Source organism: Pristiophorus japonicus, chromosome 1 (assembly GCF_044704955.1).
Source record: "Pristiophorus japonicus isolate sPriJap1 chromosome 1, sPriJap1.hap1, whole genome shotgun sequence".
Taxonomy (NCBI): domain Eukaryota; kingdom Metazoa; phylum Chordata; class Chondrichthyes; family Pristiophoridae; genus Pristiophorus; species Pristiophorus japonicus.
The window spans coordinates 474,919,287-474,941,651 of record NC_091977.1 but is presented as its reverse complement, the minus strand read 5'-3'; the positions used below and the strand labels follow the sequence as shown (position 1 = coordinate 474,941,651).

Below are 22,365 nucleotides of genomic sequence, written 5' to 3'. Positions count from 1 at the left end.
CCCTTTGCAATAAAAGCCATAAATTACCTTTATGATACATTAAAGTGCGTAAACAAACATTTGATTCATCCACCATTTTACAGAAAGCAGATCCCTGCAGAAATATGATTTTGAGATGATCACCTGCTGACAATTAATTGTAGTTTATTTCAGGATTGATGGGACCTTTAAAGGAGTCGGTGCAGTACAGGTACTGGTTTGAGACCTGCACATGTTGACTGGCGTGGGGTTGGCTGACTGAAGTTATCCTGCCAGCTCAGCATCGATTTCTGGCTGGGGAAATGAGAGTTATGCTAAATAGAGAGCTGACGAGATTGTTGCTCTCCTTGCTAACATTAAGTAGATTAAGAAGTTGACAGGCGGGCTGATTTTTAACATTCTGGAGCAGACGGGTGGTAGCAGACCATCCTCGTTACACACCCCACCCAATTTCCCGATGCACCAACGTCAACGGAGAGGAACTTCTGAGCGGGGTGTATAATGATCTGCTACTGTCCGTTGCCAAAGTTAAAACCAGCCCCAGTCAGTCCAATTGCTTTTGTCTTGATCCACAGCTAAATTCTGTCCAAACATGTTTCGGGTAACTTCACACCCAAAATTAAACGACTCTGGTGCTGCCATGAAGCTCAAACTGTGCGTCAGTGCAAACTGTGTAGTATAACTGACTTGTCATATTCTCCTACAAAGCAAATTCCTCTGTGAATAGGCCACCTTTTGCTCTCAGCATGGCAGTTACAGCTTAGAATTGGTTGTAAACAAATGTCACTGCTAATCCCTCATAGTTTCCTGCTCAGGATTAATGTAACATCTGCAAAAATAATCGCCTGTAAAGTCTCAAATGCTCATTATTACACAGCAGATTTAGTCACTGCACAGAACCAAAGGAATTTGTTTTCATTCTGCGTCAGCAGTAAAGGCATCATGGGAATTTGATGTTATTTTGGAATTGTGTAAAAGGGTACCTACCATAGGCCTAAAAGGTAAAGCTGCCTTCATTCCTAAATGATTAGTTTAATCTTAATCCACACCACAATTTAATCAATTAGCTAAAGATCTGCTTGGCAAGGATTCAGTTAACATTAAAACGGATGCTTTGGAGCATTTAGTATTGGAAAAAAAGAGGTTTATACTGGAGCAAATTGGATCTCTGTAAATGCATCAATGCTGTGATTTCAAGTTCAGTCAGAACTATACAGTCCTGTTCCCTAATGGCTTTGTCAGTTTATCCAGTGAGTCGATGAATCACACAAATCAGGAAGGTCCTAGCTTCAGATCCCAGTCTGCGCTGAGTCAACCAGTTGAAGTCGATGGATATTGGCCTTAACTCCCTGGGTTAGGGAGGGGCAATTGGCCTCTGTTCTCCCTGGTGATTGCTATGATGTGACTGCTGCTGAAAGTGCACATATGTGGAAAGGATCAGGCTCAGCTGTTTGCAAAGACTGCTGATCTTCCCTGTCAAGTCTCACACATGAGTAATGGTCACTTACATAAGATGCCAGCAGGTGCCTGGCATCTGTGGAGCAAGATGGTAATGTCTTCAGGACAGGAGAAGGGATGAGGAGAAAACTGGCAGAAAAAGGGATAGATTTTTCTGGGTTTAGCAGCCATTTTTTTGCATGAAATGTAAAGGAAAATTGTGTGGTATCCCATAGCACTCATTTAGCGCCCCCATAGTTCGACCTGCGGTTTTCCTGATCCTAGCGTGTTCCAATTTAAGTCTCATTCTAATGAGTTCCAGATGACATCATAGTGGCTTGCGCCCCATTTTTCTGTATTTGACTTAAGGCAGGTCAGGTGCTGTTTGCGCCCATATAAACTGCCCATATTAGGAGCCAGGTGAGGTACTGTTTTGAACGCTATCAGTAAGAGAAACCATATTAGTTGTGTAACCTTGCAGATTTACATCCAACGGTGAAGTGGAGTGGCAATGGGAAGATTTCTGACATGAAATTCCCAGTGCTCTTTCCATATTTAAATCCAGCCAGCATGCAGAACTGAATGGGTGTGCCTTTTGGGACCTCCCTGTAACTATGCTTCCTGAGGGGGGAAGGAGGGAGTTGAACTGGAAGTGATGTTGGCTGCCTTGCTGGAAAACCTCAATCTCTGGATGTACTGATCTTCTGACAGGTTCAGATATGTACATGAGGGTATTTCAATGTGGTAATGGAGATATGGACAGACATGGCACCTCTTTCTCTGATGTCTACATATAAGTGGAACATATTAATCCCTCCCCTCTATAGGGAAATAAAAATTTGAGAGATAACTACATATTTTCGTTCAATGGAGCAGTCATTGGCAACCTATCTGGAAAAACTGGCTTCTGTTTGTGAAGATGAACATAGAAAAACCCAGTGAACTAAAACAGCGAACAGCATAAGTGTGTGAACTGGTTAGTACCTGGGCACAGGTACCAGCTAGAAAAGCTGACCAGCAGCTTCAAAAAGTGACATCACCCCAAAAAGGTACTAACTCAAACAGTCCTGATTATATACCTGATCATCTGGGAAGTCTTAAGAGCTTGTCATAATTATGGAGTGTATACGATCAAAAGATACACTGCAGCAACTCACCAAGGTTACTGCAACACAACGTCCATCCCTATGACCTCAACCAGCCAGAAGGACCAGAGCAGCAACTTCTTCAGAAACCAGCATCTCCAAGTTCCCCTCCACTTCTTTACCCAGAGAGCAGTGAGAATGTGGAACTCGCTACCACAGGGAGTGGTTGAAGTGAATAGTATCGATGCATTTAAGGGGTGGGTAGATAAGCATATGAGGGAGAAGGGAATAGAGGGTAATGCGGATAGAGTTAGATGAAGAAAGACGGGAGGAGGCTCGAGTCGAACATAAACACCGGCATGGACTGATTGCAAATCAGCAGCTCGTTTCTCAATCTGCGCTGCGTGTCCTATGTAAAGTCACACACAATCCCAACTTGGACATACAGCGGCACTGGGTCAGTATTGTAGAACTCCCTACCTAGCACCATTGTGGGAGTACCATCATCATAGGAATGACATTGTTCAAGGGGAAGGACAACCACCATCGTCTCAGGACAACTAGTGATGGGCAATAAATACAGCCTCGCCAGCATCGCCCACATCCCAAGAACAATTTTATTTTAATTGTAAGCTTCAGTTACACTCCCCATTCAATCTCAATGCAGTTTGCAGCAGTGGGGATGTAGAATTTACTGAAGAGAGACGCGCATACTTAAGGCAGAGACATATATTTTCGATGGCCGGGGGTATGATTCACTCAACATCCCCAGAAATATTTTGATTTCTTCCACTTTATTTAATGCATTTTCTGAAATTTTAGGGTTAGCTGTAATTCTGCCTTTGGAACCAAAGATAATGAGGTATAAATACGGCTTGGGCGGTACCACAAAACGGCGATTGCAAATCGACAACTCGTTTCGCATTCTGCTCGATTTCAATAGAAATGACAATCAGGCCGGGCGTAAGACGCACTGCCGATCCGCTATCCCTTGTCTTGTGTTACCGCCCAAGGTGAATTTATACCCCAGCCTATCTTGAAAGGGTTACAGATACTTTAAATATGAAAATGAAAGTAGTGCAAGAACCTCATTGCAACTTTACTGAGTAAAGTGAAAATCAATAAATTCCCAAACTGCCATTAAAATAGTGAACAGAAGAATGTTAAGTGCTCGATAATGGTTTATGAGCAAATTCCACGAACAGTACCTTCTAGCCTTTTGAACCTGTCAAATGCTTACCCTGAAAATAAAAAATATTAAACACTGCAATCATTAAAAAACTGAGGTATAAATAAATGTGATTTGCAGGAACAGGCAGAGAGAACTGTTTTCCCTCAGTTGGATCTGACTGAGTACCTATAGTCTGGATTGCAATCTTTTATATTTTTACAGATTATTAATGTCACTTCTCTCATTCCCTTGTTGATGTTGCTTGCTCTATATGGACCATGTGGGCTCTTTCCCTCATTTCTGCACAGTAACAAAGGAACCTTTACTATGACTGAAAGCAGTTTTCTTTCTCGTGGAACAAAACCGGGTTCTATAACTCACCCAGAAACAGGCCGAGGGTCCGTATCACAATTAGACAGTCCTACACGGTACACTGTCGTAAAATCCTGAATATGGGAATCTGTTTCATTTTTAAATTAAGTAATTAGTGTTGAATCCCATTCCCTATTTTATTTCCAACCTTTGGAAAGTTCACACATGCAGTGACAAGTATGCTCAAATAAAACCAGTTAATGTATTCACATCTGGGAGCAACCTCCCTAGCTCAAACAAATTGGCTGCAAACCTCACTACGATAACAGCTGGTCACGCCTCAGAAAGTTCATTTTTAAAAAATGGATAGTTTTTAAAGTTATCTTTAGCAACTTATTTGTATATAGCCCTTATCCAAGGACAAACAATAAGTAACCACATGTAATTGCAACTCTCAAAACATCAGCTCATCTTAAAACTTTTCTGCTTCAAGTGTGTACACAATCAGGGGTTGGAAAAGAAGGGGTTGAAATTGCCCCTCCTGATAAAACCTCTGCCGTCTGAAAGCAGCAGCCATAGGGCGGCGCGGAATGGCCGCCGTCTCTCCACAGAGGGGCTGCCATTTTGTAAATTGGCCTTGTATTCTTTTGGACCTGGGACCGCTCCTCCCATTTTCCCACTGCGGCTGGCACGCGCTGGCCCCTTACCGACCAGCGGGGACCCCCTCGCGAAATTGCCCCTCGGGAAATTGCCCCTTTCCCGGTATTGCCCCGCCGCTGGCTGGTGCCCCCGACAGCTTTATGTGTCGGTGCACTCTCTGTAACATGGCGGCTTGGCTGCCCTTAAAAGGGCAGGGCGCACTGCCATGGCCTCCATGTTATTTTTTTTGTAGGCCGACTGCCAGGTTCGGCCAACATTTATGCTCCCGGGTTCAGCCGGGCCACCAACAGGGTCTTGGGTGCCAGGTGCCAGGCCCCTGGCCCGGCCGAAACTCTCACTGCTGGCCCAGTGGACCTAACTTAAAAGTATGCAGAGCTCGCAGCGGCTCTGAAGGGGAGCGATGTTGTGATGTGTCAGCACCACTGATGACTGGTCGGGGCGGTAGACCTGCTGTAAGGGTGTTTCCGCCCCTCAGCCGCCACAACTTCTACCCAAAATGTCTTATTAATTGGAACTAGCAGCCTTCAGTCCTGCCCTCCAATTGATCTGATTGGTTCATCTTAATAACCCCCAATCCCAGTGAGAAAAGTTGATTTTCTTGTGAAACACTAATGAGCAGACATATAGATTGAATGGATTGCATCTTATCTATTTTTAATGTGTACATAGACACATAAGTTATATCACGAAACAATAAAGCAAGTGATTTAGTACAGTCTGGCTGCAAACTCCATTAAGTAGGACAATTACCTAGTCTAGCTCTGTTTGCTTCTGAATACCACTCTTGCATAATATTTCCATGGGGCTGTGAAACTTCAAGGGAACAGTTTTAACCCACACTCCCCAGTGGGACTGCAGTTAAGATCGCCTCTAAAATCTTACTGTCCTGTTCCTGCTCAATTCTCGCCATTGACTGGGTTCTTTTTTCTTCGGCAGCCAAGATTTCCTCCATGACTCAGAGAGAGTCTCACTAATGCATGTAAATCGGGTCCTATGAAGTCAGTAGGTCCCTGATGGCTATTTAACAGCGAAATGAGTGGGGTCCCTGGAGCAAGTGGAACCAGGTCTGCAAGATAAAGAGTCCCTGTAAGGTAAGTGTTAAACTTTCCTTAGTAGGGCCAGGAGAATCAGGAGTGTTCCTCCAGGCCCTACAAGGTAAGTCTGGGCTTCTGCTGCCCCAGGCTCCCGCACTTCCTACTCACAATACCCCTGCTGAACCCCCTTTTGCGATGTACCTGAGTGCAGGTGGGTGGCCTCCGGTCCGCCTGATCTTTGCCTGCAGGCAGTCGGCCAGCTGTCTCTCCTCACACATTTTGGGTGGGTAGCATCAAATGAGCCCCAGGAGTTCAAGTAGCCTGGGTTGTAGCCTAGGTGGAGGGGGATGGCGGAGGGAGGGGGAGGTGCTTTGACACTCACTCCGTCTGCCCATTCAAAAGCCAGTCCCAGTTAAAATGCCGCCCCCCACCCCTGCCCTAGTTTCTGATCTAACCATGAGATCTGATCTGAGAAGAAATTCTTCCTAAATTCTTTATTTAATCTGTTAGTGTCTACCTTTATATTTATGCCTCTTTCTTCTGCACTCACCCATAAGTGGTAACAGTTTATCCATATCCTCCCTATTTAATCCCATCATAAATATAACAACCTCTATCAGGTTGTCTCTCAGTCTTGGCTTTTCCAGAGCAAAGAGCCCCAGCTTGCTCAATCCTTCCTGATAGTTGCATTGTTGCAGTTCTGGTAACATCCTTGTAAATCTTTTCTGCACCATCTCCAGTGCTTCAATATCCTTTCCGTAGTATGAAGACCAGACTGCTCACAGTACTTTGTGTGGTCTAGCCAGCTTTTTATATAAATTTAACATTACCTCCATGCTTTTGTATTCTCTTCCTCTAGAAATGAACCCCTGAACTTTATTTGCATTCTTCATTGCCTTATCAACTAGTGTTACTACTTTTAGCAATTTATGTATCTGTACAGTATTCCCAGATATCTTTGCTCCTCTCCCATTTTGTTTCTGCCAAGGAATAAATGGCCTCTTTATTTCTCCTACTAAAATGAACCATCTCAGCAGGTTGGTTGTCTGCCCCCGTTCTGCCTTTGTTAAAACCAGAAGTGGGCAAATTTGAGGTATGTTGGGTTCGAGTTTGGGATTTTTAAAATATTCACAGCCCACCCAAACCAAACTCAACTATTTTTGGGGGTTAAAATTCTCCTCGATTACAATATCATCTCCTGTGAAATTATCTTGCTCATCCTATAGTGGCCGAACTCTATCTTAACTCTTTTTTTTGTTACTTATGTGCCTTTAGAATACTTTACTGTTTCTTTTAATAGTTTTTGATATTTTCATTTCATATTTCTTCTGTCTTCCCAATTGCCTTTTTGACTTCTTTCAAGGCTGAGAAAGATAGATTTTTGGACTCCAGGGGAATCAAGAGATATGGAGATCGGGCGGGAAAGTGGAGTTGAGGTCGAAGATCAGCCATGGTCTGATTGAATGGCGGAGCAGGCTTGAGGGACCATCTGACCTACTCCTGCTCTTAGTTCTTATGATCTTTCCTAATCTCTCAATATTTCCTTTTGCCACCCTCCTTTATTGTTTATGTACTATGTGTATGCCTTTTCCTTTAGATTCAATATTATCCTCACCTCTGCATTTATCCATGGCAGCTTATCCTTGGCTGGTTTGTTGGAGGAATATATTTCTGTTGAACTCGATTGACTTGAGGTCACCTTTTTAGACAAGTTTGCCACCGGAGACACAATTTGGTAAATGTTGGACAGCAGAATGTGTAGACAAAATCATAATGGATATCTTGTGAGGTGTAGGAAAATATTTTCAGTGGGCCTTCTGTGCCATTGTCATTTTAAAGCGGGTGTTTACCCATTTTCAGAATTCCAAAGGGACTGTACTCGCCCGATGAGCTGTTCCCTCCCCACTGAGAACATTTTCACCACCCGCTCACTGCAGCTGAGCACATTATTATTCCTCCATCTCCCTTTGCCGAGTTTAGCCCCATCCCCTGCCCAAGTTTTTGACCATGCCTCGACACCCCCCGCCCCCCATCCCAGCACGATTCTCCCCCTCAAAATAAGGAAGAATTGGCGTTTAAAAAATCTATGTTAGCCGATAGCAGGAAGGGAACGGTGATGTCTACCCCTGGGGAAGTAGTGAAATTGGCAGCATTTGAGACAAGCACCAACCCCCACACCCGGGTGATATCGGCCTATCCCCCTCTGATCCTGCTCCCAGCTCCTGTCTCAGCTCAGTAGAAATCATAACCCCTTCCCTGCCCAGGAATCTTGCACCCCCTCCCCCACTATGAGCTGTAAGATGGGAATTGCACTCAAATCCTTCTCCTCCCTCCAACTGGCTCGTATTCTCCTTTGTTCACCACTGGCTGCCTATCCCTCCCTTCCCCAAATCCCCCAATGACTGCAGTTCCCTCTTAGAGGCATTCTATATCCTGATTTATTTACCCTTGGACAGTAACCACAGCCTTGACTGTCTTTCCTGTTCACAGCCTATACCCTCCCCTCACACACACACACACACACACACACCTCGACCCCCTGCTTATTGGCTGGTATCCATCTCCCCTTACTGGATAAATTTTTTGATGATTAGCACCTCCTCCATTGTTCACACTGGGAGCATTTCCCGGGCAGAGATGCAGTCAATTGACAGCATCATCTCCCATCGCCTGCTCTCTCACTTCCCCCCGGTCCTCCCTTACCTCTCCCCATCTTTCTGTACTTCTTTGTGGTTATTGTTGGCGCCACAAAGAAACATTTCCTCACTCCTCATTGCAAATACTGCTCTCTGTGGAGAATCAAAGTTTATGGAACATTTCAGGGTTCACTGACTTGAAGGGATTTTTCTGTCAATGGAAAGCTACAATGACGCCAAAAATCTGGTTCGCCAGAAATATCTACCGGAGATTTTCCCTGCGCATTTCAAGCTTTTACATTTCAAATGTATCAGCAATAACTAAAGTTTTGTATGAACTATAACCTAATTTCTTGGTGGTTACTGGTGTTCTGTAGGAATAAGTGTAGCTGAGGGTCATATGCATACGGCATAAAGAAAGAAAGACTTGCATTTATGACTGGCGTACCATAAAAACACATTCATCGAAAGAAGCCATTAAGACATAATTTCCAAAATTTTTAATCCAAACAGGAGAACCTCAGTGCTTTCATCTGTTTCTCATTCTTGTTAAGTCGAACAAATTAATCGTAGCCTAAAATCTTTCAACCTGCTCATTCCCAGTAGGGGAGTCGTGTTGCACTGTATGCAGAAGGTTGGCACAGTGCAGGCATTACACAACAACATTCTTATTTTGTTACCCTCTGTGTTCGGGAACAGGATAGATATACTGTTACCATATAGTGTAATGGAAAATATGTACCAAGACTCACAATGTAAGGTAACAGGACAGATCTACTGTTACTCATTGTAAGAACAAAGCAGAGTCTGATATTTTTACCTATACTGGCCTGGTCAACAGAGATATGGAATTAAATGTATCTCATCAATAATCAACCATATTGTGGTTTACCTGTACATTGATGGGGGTGGGAAGGGGAGGTGGAGAGGATCGATGTTATCATTTAATGAAAACTAGAATGCATATTTTTCTCCATAATTAACAAAATCATGGGACTTGAAGTTCACAGTTCCATGTCCGTGCAGTCTCTTTGCTAGAGAAATTCAGAATTAGTCCCACTGCTCTACTCACTCTCCATAGCCCTATACCTTCCTTGTGTAAATACTGAAGTTTCTGAGAGTGCGTTTTCAGTAGTGGGCCATTAATTATGGAGAAAACATGAATCTGTCCATTTTTTCTATAACAGAAACTGGATTGCTCTTCGAAAGAGCTGCCACAGACTCAATGGGCTGAATGGCCTGCTTCGGTGCTGCACTATTCTATGATTCTAAGGATTCAGATTTCTAAGAGTATTACTACTATTATGCATTATAAACATTAATACTTCACTCTCAGAACATCTCATGCAGGGGGTCATTTTCAACTTCACCACCTGGGTAGATAATGTGGTGGAGTGGCTCGCACATCTGTTGTAGAACTCGCCTGACTTTCATCCCATCGATGGAAAAGAAACATCATCAGAAACGTTCTACCCTTGTACTCCAAGCTGCAGGAAAGGTTTTAGTTTTGCTTGAGAAACCAAGGTGAAGGGCCAAGGACCCAAGGTTTGTCAGAGTAGGAGAGAAGACAAAGTAAGCCATGAAGGGTTGATTTTGTGACGGGAACCACGGGCTTTCAAAGCCTTAAGAAGGAACGACTAAGACAGGATCGAGTTCAATGTGGCTGAAGCTTGGGAAAGAATGAGTTCAGGCAGGAAACTGTGCAGTGAATCTCGGTTTTAACACAGCGAGGAGGAAAAGAGTGTGCAGGATTCCATATGTGGAATTTAAAAAGCAAGCGGGGAGAGTTTAGAGGAGGAACAGCCATAGTATCGATAAAAACAGGGGGACAAGAAAGGCAGATGGAGAGGTTAGCGATTGGGGATGGAGAGGGATCGGACGTCAGACAGCAAGCTTGTTCTTGTCACCTGTTAAAGAATCTGAGAGATGCTGAAAGAGCTTCCTGGATAAGAGAGCACTGTTCAAGTCTTGGACAAAGTCGAGACAGGATGGAGGGGGCGGGGGGTGGGGGGTGGGGGGGCATTTTCAGAGTTTGCACTGGAGGAAACCTTGCCCACCAGCAGCACATATCGAAAAATTTGGGGGCGTTCCACCCACGATTGGCTGGTGTGCATTACTGGCAGGCGAGGACCCTCCCCTGCGGCCTGAACTCAGAAAGTGACCCCCTGGGGAGCTCGTATTAGATGTAAACCCAGCGTTTGACGATTGATATTATGCAACACAATTGTAGACTGTAAACTGACAGTCCACTTGCAGAGTTTTTGGGAACCAGTTTTATCAATTGAGAGTCATCCAGCAGTCGTAGTGTAACTAATCCACCTTGTGCTGCTGATGCAAAGAGCAATTGCATCGTTGTGTTTGCTGGATAAGTGAAACCAAAGTGTGAGTGACTGTTCATTTCTACTTTTCTAGGATAGTGCTAATCAGTGGCAAGAGATCCTTCTGCTCAGTGTTTTCAGTAATGCCATATCGAGACAACAGTCAGACAGGGTGAGTATACACATGGCATCAGATCTAACATATAGGGCATTATGAAAATTCCATTTTCTATTTTTACGGTGTCTTACATGTTGAGAATATGAAGAAATATTCTGTTCACATGTAATTCTGAGCGATACAATGGCAGGTTCATGAGCTACATAAAAATGTCCTGATTTCCGAGTTCTGGTCAGTGGAATAGTTATATATTTAAACATTTGTATATTAAAATAATAGTTTTTATAATTTTTTTGTAGAACAGCGTACATGTTTTCCTTTGCAGTCTTTTGGAAATATTCTTGAGAAAAATAAAACAAAATCCACTGGTGGTCTCCAAGAATTTAGAACCATGGAGTGCATGGGATATAATTCTGTCTACGTGGCTCACATATTTAAACTTTCTTGATTTGAAGCTCTGTTGGCACGTTTGGTTCAAGCACGTTCCTGGTGCTGATATTCAACCCTCATTGCAATTTATATTGAAGTATTGCACTTAAGTTAAAATAAGTTCACAAAGGGTTAAGATCCAGCTTGTCGCCAGAGCTTGGCAGGGGGCAAGAGTTGTACAGTCAAGCTAGATAAGCCAATTATTGTAACTATTATCCTTAATGATCTGGGACAATGGAGGTGGGGGAGTCATTATTTTGATTTGGAAATTATCAGTGGACATTCAAACATGAAATGTTGGGAGGAACTGAATTCATGCAGACATAGCATGAGGTCAACTGGCTGGGCCTCCACTCAGAGGGGCTGGTTTAATTGAAAGGCTTACTGACCAGCCCCTGGATGTTGGAGTAATTGCCCTCTCAGCAGGATCAAAAGAAGAGTGAAACACATATTCAAGTTTAGGTGGTAAAGCTTGCTCAGAAAGGCAGGAAGGCCAAGGCCAGTCTGTGTTGAGCAGGGAGCAAACCAGACCCATAGTGAACCTTGATATCATTCAGTGACTGGGCAAACCAAAAGAAAGTGTTAGACAACTGATCGGGACAGTGGGCTATATCTTTATTATTTTCTTTATTATCGAGTAGGGACTGAAGTTAAGTTGAAATAAGGTATAATTTGCAAGAACTGTTACTTCGTACTTCTATTTACTGATTGTAAAATAAAGCAATTTAATGATTTGTATCTGCCCTTGGCTCACCAAAGCACTAATTAGTCCACCTTTCGACAGATCTGAGAAATCCATGAGAACACGGGTGGGGTTCACAGGTATCCAGCTCATAGAACAAAAGTTACACTATTGTACGTCTAGATATTGGAAAACTAATCTCCTGATTGTAAGGGATACAGGTCCACATATGGGAGAGACAAGCGATGCTAACATGAGAGATCATCTAAGACAGATCTGAAATTTGTAACAAGCGCCTTTAATGTTGTAAAACAACCCAAGAAACTTCAGAGAGGAGAAAACAGTTTTGGGAGAAGCGTTAGCAGTGGTAATAGTGAGAGCCTAGGAGATGGACTTGGAGGAGACAAAGGTGTTGAAAGTGGATGGAGGAGCAGAGGAAGTTGTGTGTTGGCAAGGTGGCTACAGGATGGATTTTTGAGAAAGCAGAGGATGCTGCTGGATGGGTTGGAGGCTAGTAGGGAAATGTGGTTGTTGAAGAAATTGCGGAAGTGATGAGAGATGGCCTTGTCACTGATGGAAATATTAGAGGTAGTAAGATCATATGAGATGGTGATGTCGAGGAGCTGTGGGTTAGGAAGTTAATGTGCACTGTGATGATGAGTAAATTGAGGAGTGAAGAGAGGGACTAGAATACTGAAGTTGAAGTGACCAGAATACATTCAAAAAAAAGTCTCCCTCTGGAAAAAAAAATGTTTTGCCTGAATTAAAAATGAAAGCTAGTGTGGTAGAAGATTCAGTTTGGTTTGTTGTTCAGCTGTAGTCTTAGTGAATATAGTAATTAGGCTTGACAGAGTTACGCTCAGCTATGGGAGGGAACTGGGGAAATTCATTTCAACTGGTTTCTGCGTCTCACGCACGATGGTGGGATAAATCCTTTTTGATTCAAAGGACTTTAGGGATTCAATTTTCTTTTTTACTGTCCAGTTTTTGGGGGCTGTTCAGGCACTAAAAATAGTAAAATGGGGCTACCGTTACTGGCATGCAGGAACAGTAGCATAGTGGTTATGTTACTGGACTAGTAACCCAGAGGCCTGGACTAATAATCTGGAGACATGAGTTCAAATCCCTCCATGGCAGCTGGGGAATTTAAATTCAGTTAATTAAATAAATAAAAAGCTACTATCAGTAATGGTGACCATCACTGCTGTAAAAACCCATCTCACTGCTGTTTTTAAGGGAAGGAAATCTGCTGTCCTTACCCAGTCTGGCCTATATGTGACTCCAGACCCACAGCAATGTGGTTGACTCTTAACTGCCCTCTGAAATGGCCTAGCAAGCCACGCAGTTGTAACAAACTGATAATAAGAATAAAACCGGACAAACCGGCTTTGGACACAACAATGGCACACCCAGCCTAGTCGACCCTGCAAAGTCCTCCTCACTAACATCTGGGGTCTTGTGTCAAGATTGTGAGAGCTGTCCCACAGACTAGTCAAGCAACAACCTGACATAATTATACTCACAGAATCATACCTTTCAGCTAATGTCCCAAACTCCTCCATCACCATTCCTGGGTATGTCGTGGCACAGTGGGGAGGGAGTGACCCTGCAAATTCTCAGCATTCAACACGTCTCATGGGCAAGGAAACCTCCTGCTGATTATCACCTACCGCCCTCCCTCAGCTGATGAATCAGTACTCCTCCATATTGAACACCACTTGGAAGAAGTACTGAGAGTAGCAAGGGCACTGAATGTACTCTGGGTGGGGGACTTCAATGTCCATCACCAAGCGTGGCTCGGTAGCACCACTACTGACCGAGCTCGCTGTGTCCTTGAAGGACACAGCTGTCAGACTGGGCCTGCAGCAGATGGTGAGAGAACCAACACAAGGGAAAAACCTATCTGATGTCGTTCTCACCAACCGACCTGTTGCAGATGCATCTGTCCATGACAGCATTAGTAGCAGTGACCACCACACAGTCATTGTGGAGACGAAGTCCTGTCTTCACACTGAAGACACCCTCCATCATGTGGTGTGGCACTACCACCATGTTAAATGGGATAGATTCAGAACAGATCTAGCAGCTCAAAACTGGACATCCATGAGGCACTGTGGCCATCATCAGCAGCAGAATTGTATACCACCACAATCTGTAACCTCATGGCCCGGCATAATCCCTCACACAACCATTACCATCAAGCCAGGCGACCAACCCTGGTTCAATGAGGAGTGTAGTAGAACATGCCGGGTGCAGCACCAGGCGTACCTAAAAATGTGGGACCAACCTGGGGAAGCTGCAACACAGGACTACATGCATGCTAAACAGTGGAAGCAGCATGCTTTAGATCAAAGCTCTGCAATCCTGCCACATCCAGTCATGAATGGTGGTGGACCATTACACAACTAATGGGAGGGTGAGGCTCCATGAACATCCCCATCCTCAATGAGAGCGGAGCCCAGCACGAGTGCAAAAGACAAGGCTGAAGCATTCGTAATCATCTTCAGCCAGAAGTGCCGAGCGGATGATCTATCACAGCCTTCTCCTGAGGTCCCCACCATCACAGAAGCCAGTCTTCAGCCAAATTGATTCACTCCACATGATATCAAGAAACAGCTGAGCGCACTGGTTACAGCAAAGGCTATGGGTCCCGACAACATCCCGACGGTCGTGCTCCAGAACTAGCCAAGCTGTTCCAGTCCAGCTACAACACTGGAATCTACCCAAAAACTGGGCTGGTGTGTCCTGTCCACAAAAAACAAGACAAATCCAACTTGGCCAATTAGTGCCCCATCAGTCTACTCTCAATCATTAACAAAGTGATGGAAGATGTTGTCGACAGTGCTATCAAACGGTACTTACTTACCAATAACTTGCTCAACGATGCTCAGTTTGAGTTCTGCCAGGACCACTTGGCTCCAGACCTCATTACAGCCTTGGTCCAAACATGGACAAAAGAGCTGCATTCCAGAGGTGAAGTGAGAGTGACTGCCCTTGACACCAAGGCAGCATTTGATCGAGTGTGGCATCAAGGAGCCCTAGTAAAACTGAAGTCAATGGGAATCAGGGTAAAACTCTCCACTGGCTGGAGTCATACCTAGCACAAAGGAAGATGGATGTGGTTGCAGGAGGTCAATCAACTCAGCCCCAGGACATCGCTGCAGGGGTTCCTTATGGCAGTATCGAGGTCCAACCATCTTCAGCTGCTTCATCAATGACCACCTCTCCATCATATGGTCAAAAGTGGGGATCTTCACTGATGATTGCAATGTTCAGCTCCATTCGCAACTCCTCAGTTAATGAAGCAGTCTCTGTCCACATGCAGCAAGACCTAGACGATATCAGAGCTTGGGCTGATAAGTAGCAATTAACATTCGTGCCACACAAGTGCCAGGCAATGACTATCTCCAACAAGAGAGCGTCGAACCACCGCCACTTGACATTCAACTGCATTACCATCATCGAATCCCCCAACATCAGCTTCCTGGGGGTCATCATTGACCAGAAACTTAACTGGAACAGCCACATAAATACTGTGGCAATAAGAGTATGCCAGAGGCTGGGTATTCTGCGGCGAGTGTCTCACCTCCTGACGCCACAAAACCCTTTCCACCATCTACAAGGCACAAGTCAGATCACAAGTGTGATGGAATACTCTCCTCTTGTCTGGATGAGTGCAGCTCCTATAACACTCAAGAAGCTTGACACTATCCAGGACAAAGCAGCTCGCTTGATTGGCAACCCATCCAGTTTGTACCATCTACAAGATGCACTGCAATAACTCACCAAGGCTTCTTGGACAGCACCTCCCAAACCCATGATTTCTACCACCTAGAAGGACACAGACAGCAGGCGCATGGGAGCACCACCACCTCCAAGTTCCCCTCCAAGTCACACAACATCCTTCATAGTCGTTGGGTCCAAATCCTGGAACTCTCTCCCTAACAGCACTATGGGGGTCCCTTCACCACGAGGACTGCAGCGGCTCAGGGCGGCGGCTCACCACCACCTTCTCAAGGGCAATTAGGATGGGCAATAAATGCTGGCCTTGCCAGCAACACCCACATCACAGGAATTAATTAACAAAAAAAGGTTTTGGCCTATTGCTGTCACGCCCCCAAAAAAGTGACATCTCTTTAAAACCTGCCCGTTTGCAATACCTCCCCGATGTAACTGGTGACTGGACATGGCCAAGGTGTGTACACAATTTCCCCCAATTACCACCCTAAATCCAGCCTCTGTAAACACCACCACTATAGCCATGATACCTGAAATGGATACTGCATTGAGAAGGACATCTTTGCAGATGTACCTGAGGCTATGCAACACTTTTCCTGGACATGAATTTTTGATGGTTGGTGCTCTGGAGCTTCTCTGAAGACTTATAGTGAGTACTGGAGAAAGTTATCTTTTGGACTGGAGAAATGGATTTCTTAACAGGAATCCCTTTATGAAGATGAGGAAATGAAAGTGGCTAGATTGGAGGTTGTTCAAGCAAGACATTTGTTTGTGTGACACCAGTGCCCACTCCACAGGGTTTGCATACCTAGAACGTCTGATTTTGATTAATCTGCCTCAGGCGGCTGCACTTTCTGCCCAAGGCTTTTGGGTAGTTATGTCAGCTAATAGCTGAAGACCTGCAGCCCATGTTCACTGGGAGAATATTATTGTCTGTAGCAGTCTTGAATTTTTTGGATCCATCCAGACATCTTTGCCATATTAATCAGGCAGTAGTTCATCATTGTATAAAGAAAGTCACTGATGCTGGATTCAGGTGGGCCTCACATTTCGTTATCTTCCCTATGGAACGAGCAGTCCAATTTTATACATTAGCTGGGTCCTTACAAGTGCAAGGGGCAATTGATGGAGCAAATGTAGCATTGAAAGCCCCACACGACAAACTTCTCCAATTTCATTATAGGAATAGCTTGCATTCAATAAACGTCTAGCTAGTGTGTAATACCAAACACATTATTCAAATTAATGCCTGCTACCCGGGAAGCTGTCATGACAATCTACCATACCAGCCTTGATATCTCAGAGCAATGTATCAAGATGGTTGATTGGTGATCAGGGATATCTCTTGCAGTCATGCCTTTATGACTCCAGTTAGGCATCTGCAGATAGAGGGTGAGAACAAATATAATGAGGCTTATGGGACTAAAGTGTCATTTAAGTGCATGACTAAAATTGATGGAGCCATGCAGTACTGCCAACAGGAGTCAGCAGAATCATTGTAGCGTCCTTCATAATATCGCTAAGCAGAAAAAGTTGCCCCTTCTTGAAACTGAAGATGAATAATGATGATGAAAAAGAGGCAGAGGGCCCTTCATCCCTATAGCAGGAGCAGGGTGCGCAGGAAGCAGAGAAGGTGGAGCAAGAGAGCCATCTACTTTTAGCCAGATAAAGGAGGCAGCAAAATATAATTGAGTGCTTTCATTAAATAAAAGGTAAAGAAAATAATTGCACTCGATTCCAAAATGGATACTGGCAATCAGAAGGGGAAAAAAATGAAGTGAATAGAAGGTTTAAAACTTTTATTGGAGAAGAGAGATCAGTAAAGATAAAGATTAATGTGTCAGTGGTAGCATTCCACCTCTGAGTCAGTAGCTTGTCTGTTCAGATCTCACTCCAAAGACTTGAGCACAAAATCTAGGCTGACACTCCAGTGCAGCACTGAAGGAGTGATGCACTGTCAGAGTGGTTGTGTTTCGGATGAGGCATTAAACCGAGGCACTGTCCAATCTCTTGGGTGGATATAAAAGATCCCATGGCACTATTTCGAAGAGCAGCAAGGGAGTTCTACCTGGTGTTCTGGTCAATATTTATCCCTCAACCAACAGTACTAAAACAGATTATCTGGTCATTATCACATTGCTGTTTGTGGGACCTTGCTGTGCGCTAATTGGATGCCGTGTTTCCTGCATTACAATAGTGACTACACTTCAATTGGCTGCAAAACTTTCCTGAGGTCATGAAAGGTTCTTTTTAAAAAAAAATTTTAATAAAGGACAGAGAGAGAATAGGAAATAAGAGAGATTAAATGGAAAAATGGGGAGGACAGAGCCAACAGAAATAATTTATTTTTTATTTTTAGTTAAATTTATGTTTAAATTCTTTATATTTTTATTCTGTGGTTAATATTAGTTAAAGCAACTTCAGATATTGAAATAGTTTTATTGCTGTAAAATTTATTAGATTGTGTGAATTGAAAACGATTAGTCATTCCATTGGAACGGAAATTTGCCTGGACCTGTTGGTTGTCTTAACGGTTAATAGCAAGGGGATGGGGGCCGGGTGGTGTGGGGGAGGTTGGGGGGGTAAATCCAGAAATGTCAAGGAACTACTTAAGTGCAAGTTCTTTCTTATCACATCGCCAGGACATCCCAAAGTACTTTACAAGTTCACGCACTGTGGTTGTGATGTCAAACGCAGCAGCTAATTTGCACACAGCAAGACCCCAAAATACAGGCTTTTATTAGTGAGAGAAAGGATTAAGCGCTTAACAGTTACTACCTTTAATACTTCAAAAAATATTTTAGACAAAACAAGCCGATTTCATGCCTGTAATGTCTGCTTCTGGTCACACAACATTCATGTGTATGATATCATCCTAAATCAGTAGGCTAAACAAAAATTAAAATTGGCTGCAAAAACAAAATGTTACTGTCATTTTCAAACTCTAAAAAACAAGACTAAAATAACCCTTTAATTCAAGGGTTTATTGACAAATACTGAGCTGTTATTTTGGCTCACTCTGGGTTGCAGCGTGATTACACCACAGGAGTTTGATCTTGAAATGTGATCTGCTGCCCTGTGCATGGTACTTAAACTGTGATGCACTTTGCGGCACTGTCTGGCCAAAGAGTGGGTCTGATAGTTGAATGGTGAAGGTGATGAGTGGAGTCTCAGTCTCCAGCCTGTCTTCCTCGAACTAGCAAGCAGTACACATGAACCCTGTTGTCACGACTGAGAGGTAACCATTTCTCCCACTTTTTAGTCTTTATTATTGAAAAACTGTGTGAAGGGCTAAGGCTCATAGTACAGAAAAATGAAGATTTCACTTGTGTGGCACTTTATTTAGCCTGTTAAAAATATCTCAAAGTACTTCACAGACAACGAATGACTTTGAAGTAGAGTGACTGTTGTATAAACAAAGCTGACTGCTATTTTGTGCACAGCAAGATCCCAAAATAGCCATGACATTGGGTAATGCATTTTTTGCGATTTTGGTTGAGGAAAGAAAGTTAAGCGGGGCACGTGGAGAACTCTCTGCTCTTCTTCAAGTTGTGCTGTGAGGTCTCTTAATGCCACTGAACATTGTTTACCATCTGAAGGCAGCCCCATCAGACAATGTAGCATTCCCTCTGTATAGCACTGAAGTATTGGCCAGGATTATGGGCTTGAACACACAGGGTTAAATAAAGTTAAATAGAAACAAGGTGAATCATTGAACAATAATGACTAGATGGTGCAAAGCCAGTGTTTTAATAGCCTGAAGTAAAGGATGGGCGAAGGAGCACTATTGTTTTGAGACCGTGGGAAAGGACAGCAAATCTTGGTTTCAGTATGGTGGTGACGTAGGGATGAAAAAGAACTTGGAAGATGGTGTATTTACAGATCAGCAGAAACAAAAAAAGAGGAGCCAATCTTAATAGTATAAATAAATTGTTGGAGGATCGCTTTCCAATCAGGTGATGGGGAGAGTCCCTGATAAAGCAGAACAAAGTGCTAGGAACCAAAATGTAGATGAAGAATATTGTCTCCTATATCTTTTAGCATTAGTTGTAGATAGTGATAAAACGTGTCGTGCACAATAGTAGGGCACTTCAACACACTGTTGGACAACCTTGTGCCCTCCTACTGTTGTACAATTGAATAGCAACTCTATACACACTGGCCCTGAAATTCCTCTGGAATCTTCCGGTCTCCCGCTGTAACACTGACAGGAAAAACATGGAACCCCCAGGAAAATAGCAGAGATCCAGTTGTACTGAGTTTCTGTTGTTTCTGGGAATTTCCTCTATGCTTTGTAAGGAGTGGAATTGCTCTCTGCCTCTTACAGGGCAAATGGTAGCCAGTGGGCAAGGCTCGGGCTCCAATATGACATAGCATCGAAGTGTTGCCAGTGTGCTGAGTGAGTGGAGCCATAGCGGCCTCCACAAGGGCATTTGTGGGCCCCCACCACTCGCTCAGTGAGGATTCTCAGAGCCTATTGGCACATAAGTTAAAATCATTTTCACTGTTGCTCACTAATTAGATGTCAGTGGGTAATAATACTCGCTAACCAGACAGCCGAAAAAATACAGTGCTCACCACTTATAGGGGTCAGGTTTCGGCCTGAATTGCAACTATTTTAGAATGGAGTATCTTAGAAATTACAATTCTCGGCATTTAGTTTGCTCCAGTTCTAGTGAGTTAGAACAGTTTCATCTTAGAACAGATTTTTTTTTTTCAAAAGGGAGCGTCTCCAGCCACTTACACCTGTTTTGCAAGTTTAGGCAGTAAAAACGTACTCCAAACTAACTTAGAATGGAGTAAGTGTAGATTTTTGTACGCTCAGAAAAATCTTGCCTACACTTAGAAATCAGGCGTAGGGAACGAGAGATAGGCGGGGGTGGGGAGGGTGTGGAGGGAAGTTTACAAATATTAAACACTTCACTTTTACAAATAAAGAGCCATCATCAATAATAAATGATAAATAAATCAATAAATAAATCAATCAAAAAAATTTAAAAATAATTTTAAAAAATCACTCAATAAATAAAAAATTATTTCTACTCACCTACTGCAGCACCGGGGAGAAGAGAGCAAGGGATGGGGGAGAAGAGAGCGAGGGATGGGGGAGAAGAGAGCAAGGGATGGGGGAGAGGAGAGAGAGAGGTGGAGAAGAGGAACGGCGGGGGGGTGGGGGGGGAAGAAGAACAACGGGGGGGGAGGAGAAGAAGAACCGGGGGGGGTACATTAATGGTTGAGATTGCTAAGAGACACAAGATTGACTTAAATTCCTGAAAGAGGACTTCAGAGGTTCACTGCTGAAGGAGAACAATGCAGAACGGACTAACATGGCTAATAGGAAAGGACACAGCAATTCTGGAGGGGAAATCAAAGTTGGAGATCTATCTCATCTATCTTAACTTATCTATCTTAGCCTATCTATCTATCTATCTTATCTCTCTGTCTCTCTATCTCTCTCTCTCTATCTCTTTATCTTTATGCATTTTACAAACTTCATGCACTTCCTGTCAATTGTCCTATGATAAATTCCTATGAGCGAGTGGAAACTGCCAATGTAAAACTTAGCACGCTATAATTACTCCCTGCCACCAGTGGAGGCACTGAAGCACCCCTGGTGGGGGACAGAATTCTGGCGTGACAAGTTTGCATTGGCAGTTTCCATTTAGACACAGGAATTTACAATATTGTAAATATAAAACGGGGACTGAGTTACGTCTGCGCACTCTGCTCCAATTATTCCCCAACCTTCCAATTCCACTTCACCTTAAGACTTTCCTTAATCGTGACTCCCCGTTCGATGTCCCAGGAGATTGGTTAAGATGTAGCAATGTTAAACCTCCAGAATAAGAAACCGGCATATTGGAGCAGCACAGGGTTAATAGCAGTAAGGCAGCACCTGTTGGGAAATAACATAACACTTCAGAAATACTTGAGTTGCAGGAAGTAACTGTGACCCCTGACACTCCAGTGACTTGTGCGGTGGAATCACGCTGGTGATTATTGGTGTACTTTCATCCTTTTCTATAAAACTTCTCTGTTTTTTAACATTAAAATGGCAGACAGTGGAATATCATATCCAAGTTTATACGCTAATATCACTCAGCACAATTTCACCAATATTGAAGGGTCACTGTACCAGTTGATAATACATTTCAAATTGAATCTATGTCAGTGTCTTTTTTGAAAAAGGCATTTAAATTTAGCCTTTTTGGAGACAGAAAACTGATTTTGTTTTGCCGTGGACGAGTTCCGAGTAGAGCGCTTGCTTTGGGAATCTCGTGTCTAGCATGTGAACTATGTGGCCTACCCAGCGGAGCTAATTAAATGTGGCCAGTGCTTCAATGCTGGGGATGTTGGCCTGGACGAGGACGCTAATGTTTGTGCGTCTGTCCTCCCAGGGGATTTGCAGGATCTTGCGGAGACATCGCTGGTGGCATTTCTCCAACGACTTAAGGTGTCTACTGTCCATGGTCCATGTCTCTGAGCCATACATGAGGACCTGTACTATTACGGCCCTGTAGGCCATGAGCTTGGTGACAGTTTTGAGGGACTGGTCTTCAAACACTCTTTTCTTCAGGCGGCCGAAGGCTGCACTGGCGCACTGGAGACGGTGTCGGATCTTGTCGTCAATACCTGCACTTGTTGATAGGAGGCTCCCGAGATAGGGGAAGTGGTCAACGTTGTCCAAGGCCACGCCGTGGATCTTGATGTCTGGGAGGCAGTGCTGTGCGGCGAGGACAGGCTGGTGGAGGACCTTTGTCTTACT

General features: G+C 43.8%; 1 protein-coding gene across 2 annotated transcripts in view; it reads left to right on the top strand.

Moving 5' to 3' along the window:
* cables1 (Cdk5 and Abl enzyme substrate 1) overlaps nt 1-22,365 on the top strand; it is a 242,271-nt gene that overhangs the window by 100,440 nt on the left and 119,466 nt on the right. Inside the window, exon 4 of one of the 2 annotated variants that reach the window (XM_070876471.1) lies at nt 10,727-10,804. The exons of the other annotated variant lie outside the window; for it this stretch is intronic. Within the exon in view, the coding sequence (XP_070732572.1) occupies nt 10,727-10,804 (78 nt within the window). The remainder of the gene's footprint in view (nt 1-10,726; nt 10,805-22,365) is intronic. 2 annotated transcript variants of the gene reach the window in all.